Source organism: Scatophagus argus, chromosome 11 (assembly GCF_020382885.2).
Source record: "Scatophagus argus isolate fScaArg1 chromosome 11, fScaArg1.pri, whole genome shotgun sequence".
NCBI lineage: Eukaryota > Metazoa > Chordata > Actinopteri > Scatophagidae > Scatophagus > Scatophagus argus.
In genome coordinates this window covers 16,419,732-16,440,235 of record NC_058503.1, presented here as the reverse complement: position 1 = coordinate 16,440,235, position 20,504 = coordinate 16,419,732, and the positions used below count along the sequence as shown (strand labels likewise).

The window sequence follows — 20,504 nt, the reverse complement described above, 5'->3', positions numbered from 1 at the left end:
ATCCTATCTGATATGTCCCAAAAGAACTAAAACTAGTATAGTCCTTTAAGTACACTGTGTTACACCGTACAAGCTCAACAATCTTGAGAAGTAGTAAATCTGAATATCAATTCATTAACTATGCAATTATCCTCTGGACTAATTCCTCCTCCCACGATTCATGCACATCATGTACAGTTGTGATTATGCTGTTATAGTGACAATGATGCCTTGTAATGCCTCATGAGCTCCACATCGAGGTGTAACCCTCATGCCCATATAATAAATACAATAATAAGACAAGGGAAGACAGAAATTAATCACAGTTCATATAAATTGGTAAGAGACTAATGTAACTATTGCACTGCAAATTCAAATCAATATTCATGTCAAATGTTTTGGTTTTTTCCTCTGCCACACACTTCCCCATTCTTTTCCGATACATTCCTTGTTCCCCTGTGAAATTTATCTTATCTTGTGAAAAATTCTGTAAATGCCCGAGTTAACCTACCGCTTTCTGCCACTGCTCGTACAGCATCGCTGCTTCGTGAGGTTTTCACAGAAAAAGGCCCAGTCACATCTCACCCCCACCCACCAACCCACTCTCCACTCCACTGTCTTTGCTGATGATCAAGTCTATCTGATCCCAGACCAGCTGTGGAGATAGGAAGTCCAGCCTGAGCTGCGAGACGCAGACCCCTCTTCCTCGCCTGCACAAAGGAGATCAAAGAAAACCTAGTTATAAATTTCATACATGTTACTGACAGCATGTCCTGTGGCACTTACGTAACCTGGAGAGAACAATTAAAAAAATAGTTTTACACTTACATATTACACTTATACACTTACAGTATATCTACAATAATATTAGCTATACTAATGCATCACTAAAACAATACTACTGTTACAAAACCTTTTCAACAATGTGACAGAGCTTTTTGGGCACATTTGTATGCAATGCACAGGCTTGAGTTGCAAAGCAGTATGTTTCAGTTCTACAAAACCATTTCAACTAGTGTGTACCTTGTGCAATAGCAGCCAGTTTGCTTTTCTCCTCTGGGCTGAGCTGCAGCATCGTGTGGATGACGGGCAGAAGCGCCTGCCTCTCGCTACCAGATCGCAGGAAGATGAACTGCAGCAGGACGTTCTTCAGATACTCCAGGTTGGCCACGCTCTTCTCTCTTTCCTGGTTTCTCTCCAGGCGACGCACTTCACTCTTCAACAACTAGGAGGCAGAGCATATCAGCGACTTTAAATAACAAAACCTTAAGCTTTGGCCAAGTCACTGCGATTAAAATTAAAAGATTGTCACAATCTGTAGACCAATCCACACACTAAATCTCTGACTAGTGTGGGCGTAATATTTTATTTGGTCAGTAAGCAAGCATATATTGGTTGGCAAGGTGGAGGCAAAGATTGGGCTATAAAAAGTAAACATCTTCGGTTCAAGAAGCCATTTTTGTCTGCAACACTGGAATAGAAAAGGATTATGTTTAACCTCTTCTTCTCCTTATCGTTGTGATTAAGTATTCATTATTATCTATTAAATGGGCTGTCATTAAAAAACAGGAAAATAATACAAATTTGGTTTTTATAGCATAAACCAAACGTTTCACGAGCGGCAATTAATTTTGGCCAGCGCTGCTTACCGTAATCCAGCACCTTACGTCACGTATAACCAATATGGCGGCGCCCTCTCCAGCGCCATAATATGTAATGAGAGAAGCGTTAAAAAGTCGAGTTGTGATCACGTTTTCTGAAAGTCTGCCATCGAAATTCTCTGGTCAAGTAGTTGTGTGAAGATTTATACCATCACTCGTCGTGAAAATGGGTGTAGAGCGCTTATTATGCAGGGCGCTGGAGTGTTACTCCCGACAGTTTCGACTCGTTAACATTCAGCAAAAAGTCAGAGTCTTTCAAGATGCGCCGATGTCCACACAAACTTCACGGACACCGTCCAGCACGTTTGACCGGAGTAAATGCGTAGGAGGCCTGTGCAGCAGGATATTCGTCCACACAAGCCGCCTCGGTGCCGTTCACAGACAGCTAGCTGCCCGCCGCAGCCTCTGCACCTCCACCCAACCCTCCAGAGACGTCACCTTGTTTGAGCACGATAGGACCCGCTTCTTCCGGCTCCTCACGGTCTTCTGCGGTGGCCAGTTTCTCTTCTGGACATACCTGGGCCACTTCGCTTACACTGAGCTAAGAGACACAGGAGGCGCGACACAGAGAGGGAAAACAATGGCCTCCACTACCACCACCGGGCTGGCTGGGATGTGGAGCTTTGAGATGAACCTGGGGTCAAACAAATGGAGGTATGGCTTCACGCTGGGATGCCTGGCAATAGGAGTAGGGTTAGTCGGACTCGGGGTTTTATTTTGCCGGCGTTCTGTCAGCAAGGTTGTCCTACACCAAGGGGGGAGGATGGTGACAGTTTCCACCCAGTCACCCATGGGACTAGGTCGAGGTCGCAGAATAACAGTCCCGCTGTCCCAAGTGGCCTGCCACGCTCACAGACATGAGTCACCCTCATTCATCCCCCTCAGGGTCAAAGGACACAAGTTCTACTTTCTTCTGGACAAAGAAGGGACCATGAAAAACGCTAGGCTGTTTGATGTCACTGTTGGGGCTTACCGGTCACTTTAAGTTGTGGTTATACACCGTTGACATAACTGTGTGGGACACCAAGCACCAATGGACACTGGTCTACAGATGTGATTTGACATTGCTGCCAAGTTAATAAATCAGTGTCTGTCCTCAGTTACAGAAAATCTAAGGGATCAGAGATCAACTCATTTAAGTTCATTTCTGCTTACTATCGGATGTGGCATACCCATGCTTCTGACACTGTCAGAGTGAGAAGTGTTGTCATATAAATTTTAAATTTGCTTGAAATCAATCAATCATACAATGCAAGAAACTGAATGAATCTGCTATGACATTAAACTGTTTGACATATTCCTGCCTGTGTGTGTATATATGTATTTGTGTGCATATACATACAGTGATCTGCTCCATGAGAACAGCATTGGTGGCCTCAGTCTCATGCAGGAGGCTGTTCATGTGCTCCATACTGCGGGTGGCTGTGTTCAGCTTTTGACTTAGCTCTGCTTTGGTCGGCTCCACCGTCCACACAAATGGCTCTAGAGACCAAACCGAAGACGCACACAAGTTAAAAGATTTTGGCTTGCGAAAGTCATGAGAGCGCAGGAGTTGTGTTACTTCTGTTTGGGTCTCAAGTGATCATGTGATTTTATTTATTACAGAGAATGGGTGATTACATTGGACTCAGAGTCAAAAATAGCTAAAAACTTAAAAGAAATGCAGTCAGTCTCTCAGGACTAAAGTTAATAATGTAAAGTGAATGCAAATTTTGACATCTTTCCAAATTTTCCTTCCTTGACCCAAACATGGCAACAGGATTAGAAATCAACTACTGCTTATGTTTGTCACGGCTCAGAGATTGAATATACAACTTGTGAGACAAGACTCCATGTAGTTCTTCACCTGTACTACTACAAACATACCTTCTTTGGGGTCTGGGGATGAGAGAAGATGCTCCAAAGAGGGAAGTGGTGTAAGGGCAGGAGAGGGGCTCTCAGTCTCAGTGGTCTCCATGCCCTCGCCCTCCTCCCTGGCCATAGACTGGAGGTCAGTGAGGGCCATTAGTCCCAGCCCTGCCTGGTTCTGATCTGTGGATCTGCGCTGGGGGTCTGACGCCAGGGGTTTACGGGCAGACTGGACCGACACTGCACCTGAAAGAGAGATTGTTTTTTTTTTTGTTTTTTTTTTCTGTTTGATTTATCAGGTCAATACAAGCATATTAAAAAGAGAAGAATGAGGTTAAACACCAAAAATCTGCATTTTCAAACTGGATAAAATCACAGGTTCTACTTAGTTTAAAAACCAAGTGGGTCAGTGTCCTACTTCGCTGTGACATGAGGGGGCACCAGACACATTCTGGTGTTGATCTGTTCAGCTGGCACAAAAAGCAACAACAAGTGTGAAGAGAAGGGCGAGAGGAATGCATAAGGTGCTTGAGAGAGTGGGTGGACAAAGGAGAAGATTGTGATTAATGGACCTGAAACCGAACCCAAAGACCAGACTCTGAACCAATCCCCACATCTTCCCACCTCCAGTCTGGTACCCTACCTCCACTTCCCGTGCAGCTGAGTGAGAAGAGTAAGACAGTGGAGTCCTGCTACATGCATGTATCATTTTCATTTGAATTTAACCAGATTATTTAGTCTAAATCAAGGTTCAGAAAACCTAACAATCACACTTATGGTTTCCTTACTGCTTAATGCTAGTAGAAAGTTTAGTTGGAAAAGTTAACTCATAAGCTCACTGTGTCAGACACATCTTGAGCCTGTAACATGTAATGCTACTACTACTTATCCTTCTCCTGCCTCCTGACACAACACTGATATAGAGAGCCTCAGTAAACTGATCTAATCAAATCTGTTACTGGCTCAACACTCAGGAGGACACTTAAAATCAAGCTGTAATGTTAAAAGACAGCTGTGAGGGAAAAAAATGATAAATAAATTCATTTCCTGAACATTAAATGCCAAACCATGACTACAGTCGGCTACAAAGAACAGCAGAAGCAGCTGCTGCCTCCACCAGTTTCCTGTCTGTTTTTGGAAGATTTGTAGTTTGTTTTTATGTACTGTTTAATTGTTTAGATTAAAGAGTAAATGGGGTAAACTATGTAAACGAACATAGATCAATTTTACTATTAGTTACAGATGAGTCATAAAAAAAAAGCTATATATGAAGCCAGTAAAAAAAATTGTCAAGCAGTTTTATGACCCACCTGCCCAATAGGGCCAGTAAAACCCACTGATGTCAAACCCTTCCACATTTTAACTGTCATTAGATCCAGACATAGTGGTGAAAATGCTCAAATTTGACTTTGAGTATTATTGGCCCAGTATATCAGGCTGCTCCTGGTGTGCATGTGTGAGCTGCTAATGATGAGCCTCTCCAGATGCCACAGTGAGCTGTTTGGCCCACTGAGAGGCGGGAACAGAGCTGAGGAGCCTCGCCAACACCTGGCCGTAATGAAGTGACAGAGAAGAGGTGCACACACACAAACACCCGCTCCTTTCCTCGTCATTATTATGTGTGTATTTGCTGTTTGAGACCAGAGGGCAGCTGTGTGGGAGGTGATGAATGAGGTTCCAGTGCATCATTCCTCCCATAGAAAAGCAGAGTCAACAAGAGAGAAAACTTCAACACTATTAACACTTGATGTGTTGACTGATGTCTTTATACGATACATTCATGCAGCCCTCGAGCTTCCTGCTGTCTATCTGAGCAGCAATCACTTTTGGAGCAATCTGCTACTCAATAATATAATAGATACACGTTGCCCCGTTTCCTACTCCACGTAAAGAATCAGGTACTTGATCAATTTAAATGATCATATTTTGCCCCCATGCTTACTGCTCTGGCTCTGCAGGTTGAAGAGCTGCTCCTCGAGGCGGGTCAGCTGACCCTGCAGGGTCTCCACAGTGGCCCGGTGGTCGTCTTGCAGCTTCCTCAGCTGCTCCCTGTAGGTCTGGCGCTGGGTCTCGACCTGGGAGGAAAGGTCAGCCTGAGCCTGGGACAGATCTGACCGCAGAGCCACGTTCTCGGACTGCACTGAGAGCAGCCTGCAGGTGGAGGCAGAGTGAGGGGAAATCAAACGGAGAACTTTGATACAGCTCATTAATTTGAGAGACGGTGGGAATGTATGACAGGGAAGTGAAAAGAGGAGGGAAAACTACTGGAAAATATTTACAGTAAAGAAAACTGAGTGTGAGAGAACATACATCAACATAATAAGGCAAATTCAAGTCGACAGGGTCGAGCCAGCTCACCTCTCACGGAGCTCAGCCTCCTTGGCAATGGTTTCCTGGAGGATTTTGTTGTGTCTCTCCAGCAGAGTGTCATGTTCAGTCTGGAGCTGCTGCAGCTCTGCTGTGCTGCTCTGGAGGCTCTGATGGCTCTCTGCCAGCTTGGACCTCAGCTGTTGTACCTGAGAGGACAACTGCTCCCTGCCAGACGCACCACATATTCATTATACGCACGCCACTCTTACAGTGTTGACTGACACACACTACTGATTTGTGTTCACTTTAATATGGTTCACTGAATGGCTGCCTTTGTATCTGAGGTTTTGGCCCACTCTCTGTGTATATATTTGTGATATACAGGTTGTATAATTAAACCTGATCCCAGCACTGATTTTGAAAATGGCTTTTGCTTGAGCTACACAACATACAATAATTATTAAGTTATTATTTTTATTGCCATTCACCTTTACTCTTTACAACTTTCTCCCTGCATCTTCATTTCTCGGCATATTTGTTTATTTCATACAGGCGTTGTCCTTACCTCTCTAATTTACCAGTGTCTCCATCACTCTGGACAGTGGTTTTACTCTTCTGCTGTTTGAGCACATTGTGGACTCGCACCTTGTAACTCTCAAACTCAGTAGCTGTTGCCATAAGCTCAGCCTGGAATACAGCACAAAAGTGAGCAGAGATACCTGGTGAATAACAGGAGCACACATTTACTGTAGATCACACAAGCTTTTCATCTCACTTGATCAAGGAAATAATTGACAGACTGTGAGAGGATCTGCGGTCATCAATTAATGAAGAATAATTGAGTTTTCCTAAATTTACTCAGTCTAAGGCACTTCTGTAAGTTTTGACTCTTTTTTGCACCACTTATGTGCAGTGGAGCATTCAATTCTCACCCTGCAAAATCACATCGCCTTTTCCAATCTTGAATGTTAATGTGCTGTGAAGAGCAGAACCAAGTTGAACCAAGTTTCGTTGTTTATTTACATTAACAACATACAGCAGCTGAAAGTGTCACCCATTTGCAGCATCTAAAATCACTGATGATGTGCTCTTAGAAAATACACAACAAATTGGAACTCTTCAGTTCAAAGTGTGTGTGTGTGTGTGTGTGTACCTTAGCAGCGTCCCTCTCCTGCAGCAGGCTGTTGATGCGTTGCTGCAGGGAGTTGCTGGTCCTCTGTTGCTGTTCCAGCGCAGACCTCAGCTGCTCCTGCAGACGATGGCGCTCGGCCGTCAGCTCGCACACCTCGATCTCAAAGCACAAACACACAGACACTTTAATGTGTGACTTGCGCAAGGACTGAGAGGTTGATTTGCAAAACTACGTATTTCATCAAAAGGGATCACAGACAGAAGTTTTGCTTGGAACTGCTGGGCTGAGTTACCTTGGAACTTTCTAGCTGTTGTTGGTTACCCTCCAGCTCTCCTTTCAAAGAGGCCTGCAGCATCATGAGGGAGCTTTCCTGTGCGTTTGCACACACACACAGAAGATTTAAATGTATACACCCATGTACTCAAACACAGCAACGCACACAAATGATTAACTTTTCCCAACATCTTCAAGGCCTCTTGCACAATCACGCCCACTCCTGGTTGCATAACACTATTTACAGTTATCAGGCAGCAATGTTACAGATGGTAATAAGAAATCCCGCGACACACACACACACACAGAAACAGACCTGCTTCTTGGCATCGGCCAAGTCCTTTTTGGTTTTCACCAGCAGCTGTTTCATCTTGGCGGCTTTCTCCTCCCCCTGGTCCAACTGGGACTTCAAAGTCTCTGTAGACACAAATATACACACACAGGCGCATGCACACACACAGACAAATAAAAATGGTTTAGGCAAAATGCTTTTACTTTAAGGACATTTAAGGACATATTTTCCAGTATTTTTCCTTCATTACAAAGCCTGAAAGTACAGAGAAACTGCAAACAGACACAGAAAAACAATATGCAACAGAGGACCTCATATTTAGATTAAGTCATTAGGGCTCTGCAGGAATAATAAATGTTTACTATCAGCTGTACTTTTTTGTACTACATTAGACATCAGACATACCGATTTCCTGTTTGAGTGTGTTCTCCTTTTGGGTCAGCGTGTTTATCTGGGCCTTTAACTCCTCAGCACGCTCATCCCTGTCTAACAGTTTGGCGTTGAGCTCTTTCACCAGGCGTTCGTAGTCTGCCATCTCCATGTCCAGCAGAGAGCTCTGCTGCGCCTCCTACAGGCAAAGCGGACACACTATATCATTATGGGGAACAAAGCTAAAACCCTGTTTCTGTTTCAGCTCATTTGTCTCAAACTTTTCAAAGATAATAAAAGATGTGGGCCTCATTTTCCACCAGTGACTTCATCTCGACAACATTTCAATAACTGTTTCAGACTGCAGACAATATGTTGTTTTCACACATGAAAAATGCATTTACAGACCCAAGTTAAGATTATAGTTAGCTGCTGTCCTACTTAACAAATATTCTCAGCTGAGGATATGATATTACACAGAGAGAGATTTCTTCATCCGTGATTGTGTGTATGGCTGGTGATTAAGGGCACTGAGCTGGCCTTTAAAAGCACTCAATTTAAACACTAAATTATTACAATTCCAGACACACAATTACATATTTTCCTATCAAAGAGGAAGGAGAGCAAGGTGACATTTTTGTTGATACTTTTATCTCAATACAAGATTTATATATGTTTCCCAGTACTTTATATCAGTGAAGGTTGTAGTTAAAGCATGCATTTACTGTTGTTAATTTCTTTAATAAGAATCCATTAATAATGTTCAATATACAGCCTCAGGATACATAAATCTTTATTTCTACTCCTTAATAGTAAATTTCCTGTCTATGCCAAAAAATGAATAGTGTCCAATTTATTAGGATTTTTTTCTATACTCAAAAAAGTAATAAATAAATTAAAAAAAACCCAAAAACATATTTGTAGGGCTGTACTAACAGCATGGACACATGACAGAGTCAGACCTCCTGGCAGCTCTCATGTACGCTGCTGTAATATGTAGGTCTCCACTAATGGAAAAGAAACAGCAGCTCCTGTGCTGTGGGCTAGAATTGCTCTCTTTTTTCTTTGAGAGGTGCTGCTGTAGCTGCAGGCCAGCCATCACCAATCCAGTCGCTTGACTGGACAGGTCCTCTGAGACACGAGTGTCCAAGAAGCTTTGTGTGTGTGTGTGTGTGTGTGTGTACCTTGCGTAGTTGCTCCAGCTCCTGGGCAGTCTGCTGAGACTGCTGCTGTTGCTTGCGGAGTTGGGCTGTCAGCTCTTCTACTTCCTTCATCGCAGATGACAAGTCCTGAAGAAGCAAGCAAACACACACACACACACAAATTGGTTTTCAGTATGTATATACTACATATTTCACATATTATATATTTCATATTACAAGCTCATAGCATTTAAAGTCTTAAGAGTGGTTCAGATGTGAGGATACTTAAAGTACATTTCTTTAGTGTTTCATCCACTGCATGTGGTTCTATTAAAAGATCAGGTAAAACACAAAATAAAGAGCAAAGGCTGGCATGACCGCTGATCAATTCAGTCTACAGAGTATCCATCATTGCTTATTTTCTACCTTGATCTTCTGCTCCTTCATGGCTCTCTCGGTCATGAGGTCTCTGTCCAGATTGGCTAACTGTCTTTGCAGCTCCTGGTTTTGGGCTTCCAGCTGCCTCACTGTGGTCCTTGTTGTCTCCATACCGGCCAGCAGGTCCTCCTTCTCACTGCTCATCATCTCATTCTGTAAAAGCATAAACCAACCATGTAATCATCCCTGCCAGGCGATGAACATACATCACCAAGTTGGCAGCATTTCAGGATGAGGCATTTGCTAACAAAAAGAATGTGATTTAGTGATAATGTGTGAAATCACGAAGGGGTGAGCGGCACAGCTTTGGCTCACACATCGTAAAGAGATCAAGCGAAAAAACTAATTCTCAGTCTGCTTTTATTTGGTTTGGGTGAATGTTTTTGTGAGCAACTAAAAACTCCTTGATCCTGTAAACTTTGCAACGGCTGCAATTTATTTCACAAGCATGGTCAGCTTTGCTGATTTTAATGCGTTCATTTAAGCTCGGTATCGCTGATTGCTTTATGTGACCTTTGAAAATTTATCTGACAAGAACATTTCACACTGACAGAATACTGTTTTACTTATTTCAGATCCAACATTTTCAAGTGGAAATGCACATGTAGGCAAATGTACCCGACCTGCATTAACACACGTGACACATCTGAAAGTCATTCACGCAAAACTGACAGCAGCAGGCTCTGAGGGTTTTCTCCATAAGGAGCAATGTAACAACAGCTACCTTCCATCATCTGTCAGCCATACCCTGAAACAAAGATTGGTAAACAGAGATGTCCAGACGTACTCTGAGATCCCACGACTAGCTTTCAATCTGCTTGCCGTCCCCTGGGACCCGTGAGCGCACACAACAATAACCCTGTGTCTCAAGAAAATGGCATTGCACTAGCACGCAGCAGATGGGAGCTATACTCCGCTCCATTTACCTGCCTGTTGTTCTCTCATTGGAAAGAAACAGTTATGAGCTCGGGGAGAGGAGTATATATATAAAAACAAAATTTCTCTCCAGTTCTTCCAGTCACATCTGATGGTCTATTTGTGGGTGCCAGGCTGTCAAGCGTAGCTGGGTAAAGCGTCGTTTGCTGAAATGACTCCCCGTAAATCAGATGGAAACTGAGTTATGTGAGAAGTATTGGCGAGATGTATTGCTGGACAAAATGGCGCTGCTTAGATTTACTGGAGGGTGAGAGCACTTTGTGCGTTTGTTAGTGGTAATGTGCAAGTGTGTGTGATTGAGTGTGTATCAGTGTTACCTGTGTGACAGTACTGCTGAGTCGTTTGGTCAGCTCGGCAATCTGTCTCTCTGCCGCCTCCACCTTCTCTCTCTCCTTATCCAGTTGCTCTGTCTGCCTGTCGTAATCTATCTGCAGGTTCTACACACACACATTCATGACAGGAAGTTGGTTGAGCAGCTCAGTGAAGGTAAACACTATGCATCTCAGATATTAGCTGCATTTACTTTTGAGTGTGGGACAGAACTCTCATTAGGCACAACAGAGTGGTTTCTTCTCTAATAAGGACACAGTCATAAAGCACAGTGCAGTCAGGGGGCCGTTTATGGAGACCTCTGGGAGTGACATCACGCAACAAAGTCTCTTTCGAAGTGAGCCTGCTTCCACTTGCCAATTAGCAACATATTAGGAATGCATGCAATTAATCAAATGTTCAATGGACAAAACAGTCAGCTTCTGTTCCGCCATTTTCTAAACAGTCGTGGAGGCAGAAAACGCAGTGCAAATACTTCCTTGTGTTGTCTACATGCTTAAAACAAATAAAGAATATTGATATATTATTGATATTGATATATATATATATACATATTTATCAATGCTCCATTATGGAATCTGCTAAAGTAAAGACTATCAACTCATTTTTAAATACAACAGTAAATCAAGTGAAATAATTATAGTAAAAATCAATCTCTACTGCATATCATGTTAAATAACAAGGCTTCAAGCTCACAATAGTACAGCAATAATAATAATAATCATTGATTAATACAGTAATGTATTTTTTACGTGTATGACTAACCTGCAGTCATTTTTTGCTGACACAGTGGACAAAACAGCAACACAAAATCAATATTTCCTATTTTGCGTGCAAATGTTATTTATCTATTTTGTGCACAGGTCAATTTGATTAAGTGATATAGTTCATACTGGGTGGAGAAATGCATAAATGTAACACTGAGTGTGTTAAAGTGGGTTTTACTCATTCACTACACACACCTAAAATGAATAAATGCTTGACATAAAAAAATACTAGTTAATTACATGTATTACAAAAGCTTAAACAGGACGTTCTGCTAGTTTTTGTATTCCAGACAGTCTCCTACCTTGTAGCCTTCAGCCCCATGGATGATGTCTTTCATTGAGCTGTTCACTTTCTCCCTCTCTGCTTTCAGCGATTCGACTTCTTCCTTGAGTGCTGCAACCTGGAGTAAAATCAAATAAATAATAGATTTATTTGTGTACAATCACTAATCAGGGCACCGACGAGAACATTCATTCATAATCTATATCTATCAATTTCTTTTACATTTTATGATGTTTAAATCAGAGTTTTATGGTTCATTTACTTAATGCTGAATATTTAACCCCTGTAGTTCCTGTGTATTTACTTTATCATATTTACATGTTCGTGTTGTTAACTTTACCTCTTTCTTACTGATGTCCAGCTCCTTCTTTGCTTTGATGGCCACTGCCTTGATTTTGTTCATCTTCTCGTCCTTGTCTTTGTGTTCTTGCTCCAGCAGAGCTGAGGGGAGCAGCAGTTGGATGGATTTAGAATCTATAATCTCTCACCAGTTCCAAAGAGCAGGCGAGCTAAATGGATTTTTGAAAGAACCACATATCTAACAAAATAACTTGCGGTTTGAAATTGATTGTACTCAATAACACAGACAAGTGTCACCTCCATACCTATTTTCTTTGTGATGTCACTGGCTGCATTTTCTTCAGAGGAAGCAGCCTGGGCAGCAGCCTCCTGAGAGTATGACAGAGAGAGAATAAGAGCAAAAGTAGGCAAAAAGCAGGAAGAAATAAACCATTGCTCTTACATGTTAAACACTATTGTTCTCTAAATTAAATTACCAAAACCTAGTAGTTCTGCTAATATTAAACATTTTTGTCATTCGCATAAGAGAAACGGTCCACAAAAATGTCCATGCATTTCATTTTTTCTTCACACTACAGTTCACACTACTACGCTGCAGTTTCACTCAGTTTCACATGTCTCATGGAGTAACATTAATCTAAGGAGAATCAGGTACATCAAGAGCTCCGCTCACCTGCAGAGCAGCCATCTCACTCCTCAGCTGAGAAATGAGGGAGTCCTTCTCTGTCAGCTGGACTTGGAGCTCTCTCCTCTCTTTCTCGACATCTTCCATGTCTTCCTCCATTTCCTCTTTCTCCTTTTCTTCTTTCTCTTGAGTCAGCAGAGAAATGTGAGTCTGCAGTTTCTTGTTCTCCTCATTAATCCTCTCATTGACTGACTTCATATCCTCTAAGTCTTTCTGCAGGCCTTCGGTGTCCTTCACCACCTCCTCCAGGTTGTTTCTCAACATGTTCCTCTCTTGCTCCAGGTCTGTGATACGAGCCTGGAGCTCCTTTTGCACCTCCTCTAATGTTATTGCCCTTTGAGCCTCCTCAAGGCTACTCCTAAGCAGGCTTCTTTCCTTTTCCAGCTCACCTACTTGTGCTCGGAGGTCCTCGGCTTCTGCTGTGGAGTTTTTGAGTGCTTCGGACTGATTTTCCTCCAGACTTCTCATATCAGCGCGGGCTTGTTCTGCCTCCTCTGCCAGTGAATTCAACTTTGTCTCTAGGTGGTTCTTTTCAGACATCTCTTGCTCTAGCTGAGCCTCGAGGGCTGACAGCTTGGAGCCCAAAACCTCCACTGTTTCCTGGGCTCTGGCAAGCCCAGAGGATGCCTCTTCCAATTTCTGGTGGAGGTCAGTTTTTTCTCTGGAAAGGTCTTTGATAGTCAGCTCCAAATCAGAAACTGCCTCCTGCCTTCTGTCCACCTCCTCTCTCAGACGCTTCTCTATCTTTTCCTTCTCATCTTTTAGATGTTGTTCCTCATCCTCCTTGTATTTTTTTAGGCTTTTCAACTCCTTCTCTTTCGCCTCTCTATACAAAAGTGCCTCTTTCTCATTCTCTTCCAGCAGCCTTTCGATTTCTTCTGCTTTTTTACTGCTCAGCTTCTGCATATCCTCTTCTCTTTGCTGAAGCTGGGAAAGTAGTTTGTCTCGCTCTTCAGTCAGTGTGTTGAACATCTCTTTCAGGTCTTGAGTTGCATCTTCCTTTGTCTGCAGCTGGGAGAGGATCTCCTCATTCTGTCTGGTCAGTTCCTCCACAGATTGCTTCAGCTCACTGGCAAAAGTGGTTTGCTCCTCTACAGAGGACTGGAGTTTCTGGTACTCACCTGTGGAAACTTCAAGCTTCAACTTCAGGCCTTGTACATCCATCATCAGAGCGTTTTTCTCCTCAGCAACCTCTCTCACCCTCTCCAACAGTTCATCCCTCTCCTTGCTAAGTTGTTCCAACTTGTTCTGTAGTTCTAGTACAGTATTGGCACCCTGCTCCTTCATGGCATTGTACTGAAGAACAAAATCCTTTGTTTTCTCACCCAGTTCTGTCTCCACACCTTGCAGTATGTTTCGCATGTGTTGACACTCAGCCATGGCAGCGTCTTTCTCCCTGATCAATGCCTCACACTGGGCCATCAGCTCCTTTGGGTTTAAGTAGTTTTGGTCCACAGAACTGACTGCTGACTCTTTGGATTCACATGGGAGAGTGCCCTCTGCATCTCTGTGTGTTTCTCTCTGTTGCTGGAACTCTGCTTGGACTTCTGGTTCGTCAGGGTCCAGGGTTATGGATGGGTCACCGGGAGCACTTTCCCGGTTCATCTGCAGCTCATTGATTTTGAACTCCAGCTCTTCTCTCTCCATTTGAAACTCCTCCTTGATCTTCTCCAGTTCTGCCTCAAGCTCACTCTTCACATTTCTTAGCAGGGTAAGCTCATCCTGTAACATTGTGTTCTGGGCTTGAAGTTCATCCAAAGTTGTAGTCAGTCTTCCAGTTTCCTCTCCATCACCGTGGCTGGAGTCACCCTGACTACAGCCAGACAATTCCAGCATTTTGGCGATCCCTGAGCCACGGGCAGGTTCTTCATCCTCTTCTTGCACATCCTGCAGGTAGCTGTCTGTAAAAATAAGGGTAATGTTAGATGAAAATGTAATTTCCTTCCCATAAATGATGTAAACATGAGCACACAAATGTATATCATATAAAGTAGCCTATATGTTAGATGACTATAGAATGAGAGCAAAGAGTTTTGTGTTAAATTAAAAGGTGTGCATACACAGTAAGATTGCTTGGACAGGTGATATAAGTATGTCACCAACAGGAAACTGTGAATAGCTAAACCTAGCTCTTGGTCCGACCTCTCCCTGTAAATGAAGTGCTGTTATACCTTTGAGAGCAAGCTGCTCCGTCAGCTCATCATGAAGCAACAGGAGACGTTCCCGCTCAATTTCACAGTCCTCCTCCAGAGCCCTCATTTCTTCCTCATGCTGTATAGTCTTCTGAGCAAGTTCCTCCTTCAGGTTCTCCGCCTCCTGCTGGGCCTCTGTCAGCTTCCTTTGGTGGCTCTCCTGCAGCTCAGAAATCTCCTGCGATTTTTGCTCTTGTACTGCTTCCAATTCAGCTCGAAGGGTTTCCAGTTGAGCTTCTAAGCAACGGCCGACTTCCTCAGTGCTCGCTTTTGCACTGGCATGTTCAGCCAGTCGCTCCCTCTCTCTTTCACTCTCCCTCTCCCTGTCACTTTCTTCTCGCTCTTTCAGTAATTTCTGGAAACAAGCCACTTCTTCTTGGTGTTTATTGTTGGATATCTCAATGCTGCTCTCTAGAGTCTTGATCTTTCTTTGATGATCTTCTATTACACGGTCAAGCTCTGCTTGCAGCACTGCCAGATCGTCCTGCACAAAATAACAACAATGCAGGAGTGAACTTACATGCATCAATGAATGAACTTTGTAATTTAGAAGAGAAATACACCAAAATGTTACAGTGTTCAGGTAAACCTTGTAAAATTCAGTGAAATCTGGTTAATCAACCAGTGTTACCCATCATGTAATGTAAGTGTGGTATTTCACCTTGGCTTGCTGCTTATTCCTCTCTAGATCTTTACGAGACAGTGCAAGACTTTGTTGAGTTTCTGCTTTCTCCAGTAGTAAGGCATCCATCCTCTCAGTCAGCTCCTATCACACACAAACACAAAAACAAATGATCTGCATTATGCAATATGAGAATTAAAAACAGCATGTTAATATTTATAGTATGATGAGATGCTGGCCTACAAACAAACCTGTATCAGTGTGGCGTCATCTGAACTGCTGTTATTGTCTTTGGATTGCTGTTTGAGGGATTCAACTTCTTTTTCCAAGTCTGAGAAGGGAAATACACATATAATACACACATACTTGCACACTATTAGCCCACAGAGAGTGAGACACAAGTATTTACAGTATTTATAACTACCTGCACATCTGCTCTTCATCTTCTGCATGGCAGCCATCTGTTTCTTGGCAAACTTGATAAGATCATCTTTGGACAGTGTGTCCAGCTGAGAATAAAATATAATGAAAAGAGTGATACATGAATCTGAATGAATCCATATCTAACAATAAATGATAAATAAATGTATACACATATTACAGAGTCTTGGAGCAAAATGTACTTGACAGATAGCACAGTACCTTTGACTTGGCTGCACCTGCTGGTGACTGAGCCACAGACTCTCCTCCAGTACCACCAGGATCCTGTTTCAATGGATGGAAAAAGAAGAGATAATAACCAGAGTGCAGATTGCAACACTTAAAAGCTGGAGAGATATTAACTCTGTCAAGTACTCTATATTTCTTGTCTGACTGCTTGCCTTCAATAATGCCCAATAAAAGTCAACAGTCAGCGCGGTACTTCCTTCGAAAAATCTGAAGTTTAATGTTGATTTGATTGCCGACAAAAGTGCATTGTTGATAGAATACGTTAGAAGCGTTCATGTTTTGTCATGAGTCACTTTTCAATTCGGCATATATAAACCAAGTGTAAGTACTATAGTTTAAATGCATCTTTAAAAAAGTTCGCCTTTCCTTGTGTCAACATTTACACGACTACAGTGGATGGCTGAGACCAGCAGAAAGCTGACGTATAAACAGGCGACGTGGTAAATATGTGCCTGTCGTAACGTTACCATAAGAATATAACACTGACACTACAACTGCTATTATATTATTAACGTTAGCTAACGTGAAGATGCTATATAGTAAGTTGTGGCAGACTGGCTAAAGCTAATTCCCCGACCCTTAACACTTACCTCCATCTCAGTCGGAGTTTAGCGTCTGACAAACAAAGAGGGACAACCGGTAAGTCGACCGGACAGAATAAAAGCGATATTTGAAACAGTATCCAATTTCTTGGAGATTTAATACGGAGACTGCCCACTGTTTTGGTTTTGAGTTCACAGGCTAAAGCACCGACTTGTTTCCGCAAACGTCAACCAAGTGACGTCGCTGTAATTTACGTCACATATTAAACAGGATACGTGAAGCGACCGAAATCAACATCAGTGTTTCAGTCCCTTTTTCCTTTACTCTCTTTTGCATAATATACCCTTGTGAACTGCGCATAGCCAAACTAAATGAACTGTACAACATCGAACTATAATATTAAAATATAAGTATTTTCTTATTGAGGTTTAATGAATTTTAACAATGAGAATTACAGGTAATAAAATGTAACGTCTTTGCACACCTGGTGGTCCCCAGTAACCAAGTAAAAATAAGCAGCATAAAACCACAACTGAACAATTGGCCACATACATTACAGTGTTCACTGGAGGCAAAAATACCATTAACCGCACAGTGCATGACCTGATGTCTGAGGGCTTTCAACATGTGTCAGAACTGAGTGATGGAAAGGTCAAATGAACACCTTTTACCTGTTCTGAGAGAGTTCATTTGAAGGGTAATATGTCTGGCCGTCCCAGAGATTCCAGTATTGAAGTGTGAGGGATAAATAAATACTTCTACCCATAGCCTCAGGACATATTATCTGGGGCCATACATCACATTGCTATTTAAGTAAGTTAGTTTTACATGGATGAGTAAAACTACTGGGTTGAAAACACACAAATTGGGTTGTTTCTTATCCAGGTGCTGAGTCACTACTGGACAGCAAACGCATTGGGTTAGAATGACCTAGCACCATGGTGACCAGTAGCCCGTTGAAATAGATAATAGAGAAATGAACAGAATTCAGACACTGATTAGAAAGACTGAAGCAGTGTACAGACATACATACATGCTGGAAAGATGGCTGCACACCGTACATACTGTACCTCAGAACCAACAACAGTTTTTATTTTACTGTGTACACAAAGCCATTTGGGGCATAAAATCACCCCAGTGCTGTCTAATGCTACCATGATGTTGTTTCTGGGGCTGCTGTAGGGAGGTGGGGGAGGTGTCTGCCCTCATGCTGACATCAGGCCTGTCACAAACTCAATGGATGGTCTAACTGTGCTTCTGTATTCCCATCACGCGAGCTCCAGGTTTATCTCTTGAATATGGAGAGCGTCTGCTTTGACACGAGTGATAGAAGCACTGACGAAAGCAGCTTCGTGAGATGCCTCTCATCCTGACAAGGCTGGGATGCTCTGGGCAGAGGGGCAGGGGCTCTGCCGACTCCCTGTCTCATCTGGAAGCGACCCATCCGGGCCTTCCACCCCGCCTGGGTCAAATACACCCATCCATCACAGCCCCTCCCTTCTTGTCTCCCAGGGCATCGAGCAGTATTTTGCAGCCATTTTTCTCCCCCCACTCGTGGCCGTCAGTCAGGGACAGCTTTGCAGTAATATAACTGACACTGGCTGGCGTTTAGGGAGTAATGAATAGCCTTGCTGGGTCTATCAGGAGGAGTAACAGACACTTTTTTATGCTTCTCTCTTTCTCTTTTGCTTTTCCTCTCTTTTATTTCTATCTCTCTCACTTTCTCCTGCTTTCAGTTTTGGCTCATTAGTCACCGCATTTCAAACTTACATAGAGAGTGAGATACATTTAGCTCTTTCCTACCTTTCTCCCACCTCATTCCTTTCATTTAGAAAAACGCTGGGAATGTCTTGGAGGCTCCCTCGACTGCACACTTGAAATGCCACATGTCTGAATTGCCAATTTAATATTTATTAAAAAGGCAGTAGATGATCATCAGAAACTGCTCACACAAAAGCAACTATTTGTTAAACATGCCACTTGCAAAGATTTTTAAGATACTTTATTAATCCCAAGCAGGGAAATTACTCTTCTGCATTTAACCCATCACTGATTGAAACACACACACATGCAACATGCAGTGAAACACAGGAGCAGTGGGCAGCATATATTGGGGGTTAAGTGCCTTGCTCAAGGGTACATCAGCTGGCTAAAGAGGGGGTGGGGACATTATCACTCCACCATACTCAAATTTTTCCTGCCCGTCTGGTGGGGGAATCGAACCAGCGACCTTCCGATCATAAGCTGCTTCTCCAACCTCTTGGCCACAGCTGCCCCAAAGATCAACAAAGATCCAAGAAGAGTCACCTTCTACCGCACTGCTGAGTGTTATTAATGTCTCCTTTTATGGCTAAGAAGTGACTTCAAAGCGATAGCTGCACAGCCACGTCCCGAACTGTAAATGTGTTAGCTGACAAACTGAGAAAAATATGTGAATACACATTAGCTTCCATAGGCTTTATGTGTTAAAATGATACACAGGGTTTGAGAGTTAAGTGGTGAAGAGAGCAGAGGAAGTTGAATATCTTTATCATTATCTTGTATTAATTAATTTGGCCAATCAAGAAATACTTTAGCATTTTGTTTCCATTAGATGGAGCCAAGCTAGCTGTCTCTGTGCTAAGCTAATGGCACTGGCTGTTAGCAGTAGCTTCTTATTTAGCGCACAGACATGAGTGGTATGAATCTTCTCATCTAAATATGAACAAGAAAGTAAATAATTATTTTTTCCAAAATATTGAACTACTTGTTTAAAAGCTTCCCTGTACTTCCAGACAACTTTTTGTGTCGACGGCTTCATGATTTTTTTTGTTAGCTTACATTTAACAGCAGGTGACAATATGCCAGCGATGTGTGTGTGTGTGTGTGTGCGGTGTCAACTTTGAACTCAACATTTTGACTGTTAGTCTCAGCCGCCATCCATTGAGATTAATCAGTTGTAGAAACACTCAAGTGAGACAAAATGAAGAAGCCGTCCTCTCCAGTCTCCATTCCCTGCCTTTCCTCCAGCACTCCACTGCACTTGACCTCCTACCCAATCAGCCAAAGGTGACTTTGAGGGTGGCTTGGTGGAGTAGTTATGTCATTTACCCCCCAGAGTGCGACTGAAGCCCCTTGGTAAAGACACAGTCTTCACTGACTTACTGAGTATACCCGCAATAATATGTAACCTCACAATTTTTTTCTTTTATATCCCTTAAGTGCATTGTTTTTTATTCTTGAACAACACTATAACTCATTCTGCTTAACGGGTGAATGTAGTATTTGTTCCAACACTGGTATTTGCATTTGTTTGAATGAATCTTTCAGATAGGATTGTTACATTTACTCAGCATTTATACTGACGCACTCCTTATTTTGTTCACTGCGTCTTGCATTTGTTTTCTTCCTGACATTTTACCTCCACTGACTGGCAGTATCCATTAATAGGTGTGACATTTTAACATATAGCTTTGACATTTTAATGTGTTAATGAAGGAACTGAACCTCTCAGATTGTTCTTTTCACTATAGACCCTGAGAATGGGCTTTCTAATAAATAACCATAACCAGAATATATTCACATGGTCCAAGCTGCTGCTAATAATGCCGTTTCTGTTTCTAATAGGTTAATAGTTAATGTAGCCTGTGTGTCACAATCTGAAGAGAGGGTGATCGGTCAGAGGCTGTATATCATAAATCAAACAGATTCAGAAACTGTGAGATAAATTCTCATTTTAGAAGAATTTATTTCA

The 20,504-nt window shown here is 42.5% G+C and overlaps 2 protein-coding genes across 2 annotated transcripts; one reads left to right on the top strand and one right to left on the bottom strand.

Annotated features, from left to right (window-relative positions):
• Positions 1-259: 259 nt before the first annotated feature.
• LOC124066642 (GRIP and coiled-coil domain-containing protein 2) lies at positions 260-17,017 on the bottom strand. The gene is made up of 24 exons (XM_046403227.1): positions 16,819-17,017; positions 16,202-16,264; positions 15,984-16,068; positions 15,811-15,890; positions 15,599-15,703; positions 14,917-15,421; positions 12,734-14,646; positions 12,366-12,429; positions 12,101-12,201; positions 11,780-11,878; positions 10,698-10,817; positions 9,433-9,597; positions 9,049-9,153; positions 7,901-8,063; positions 7,520-7,620; positions 7,223-7,300; positions 6,952-7,089; positions 6,364-6,485; positions 5,847-6,023; positions 5,431-5,639; positions 3,507-3,734; positions 2,983-3,122; positions 1,003-1,204; positions 260-689 (listed from the first exon to the last, which is right to left on the bottom strand). The coding sequence occupies exons 1-24, from the start codon at positions 16,822-16,824 to the stop codon at positions 616-618; spliced, it is 5,043 nt and encodes a 1,680-aa protein (XP_046259183.1). The 5' UTR covers positions 16,825-17,017; the 3' UTR covers positions 260-615.
• Positions 1,624-2,937, top strand: tmem223 (transmembrane protein 223). The gene has a single exon (XM_046403228.1). It carries the CDS (start codon positions 1,807-1,809, stop codon positions 2,623-2,625), a length of 819 nt encoding a protein of 272 aa, XP_046259184.1. The 5' UTR covers positions 1,624-1,806; the 3' UTR covers positions 2,626-2,937.
• Positions 17,018-20,504: the final 3,487 nt, after the last annotated feature.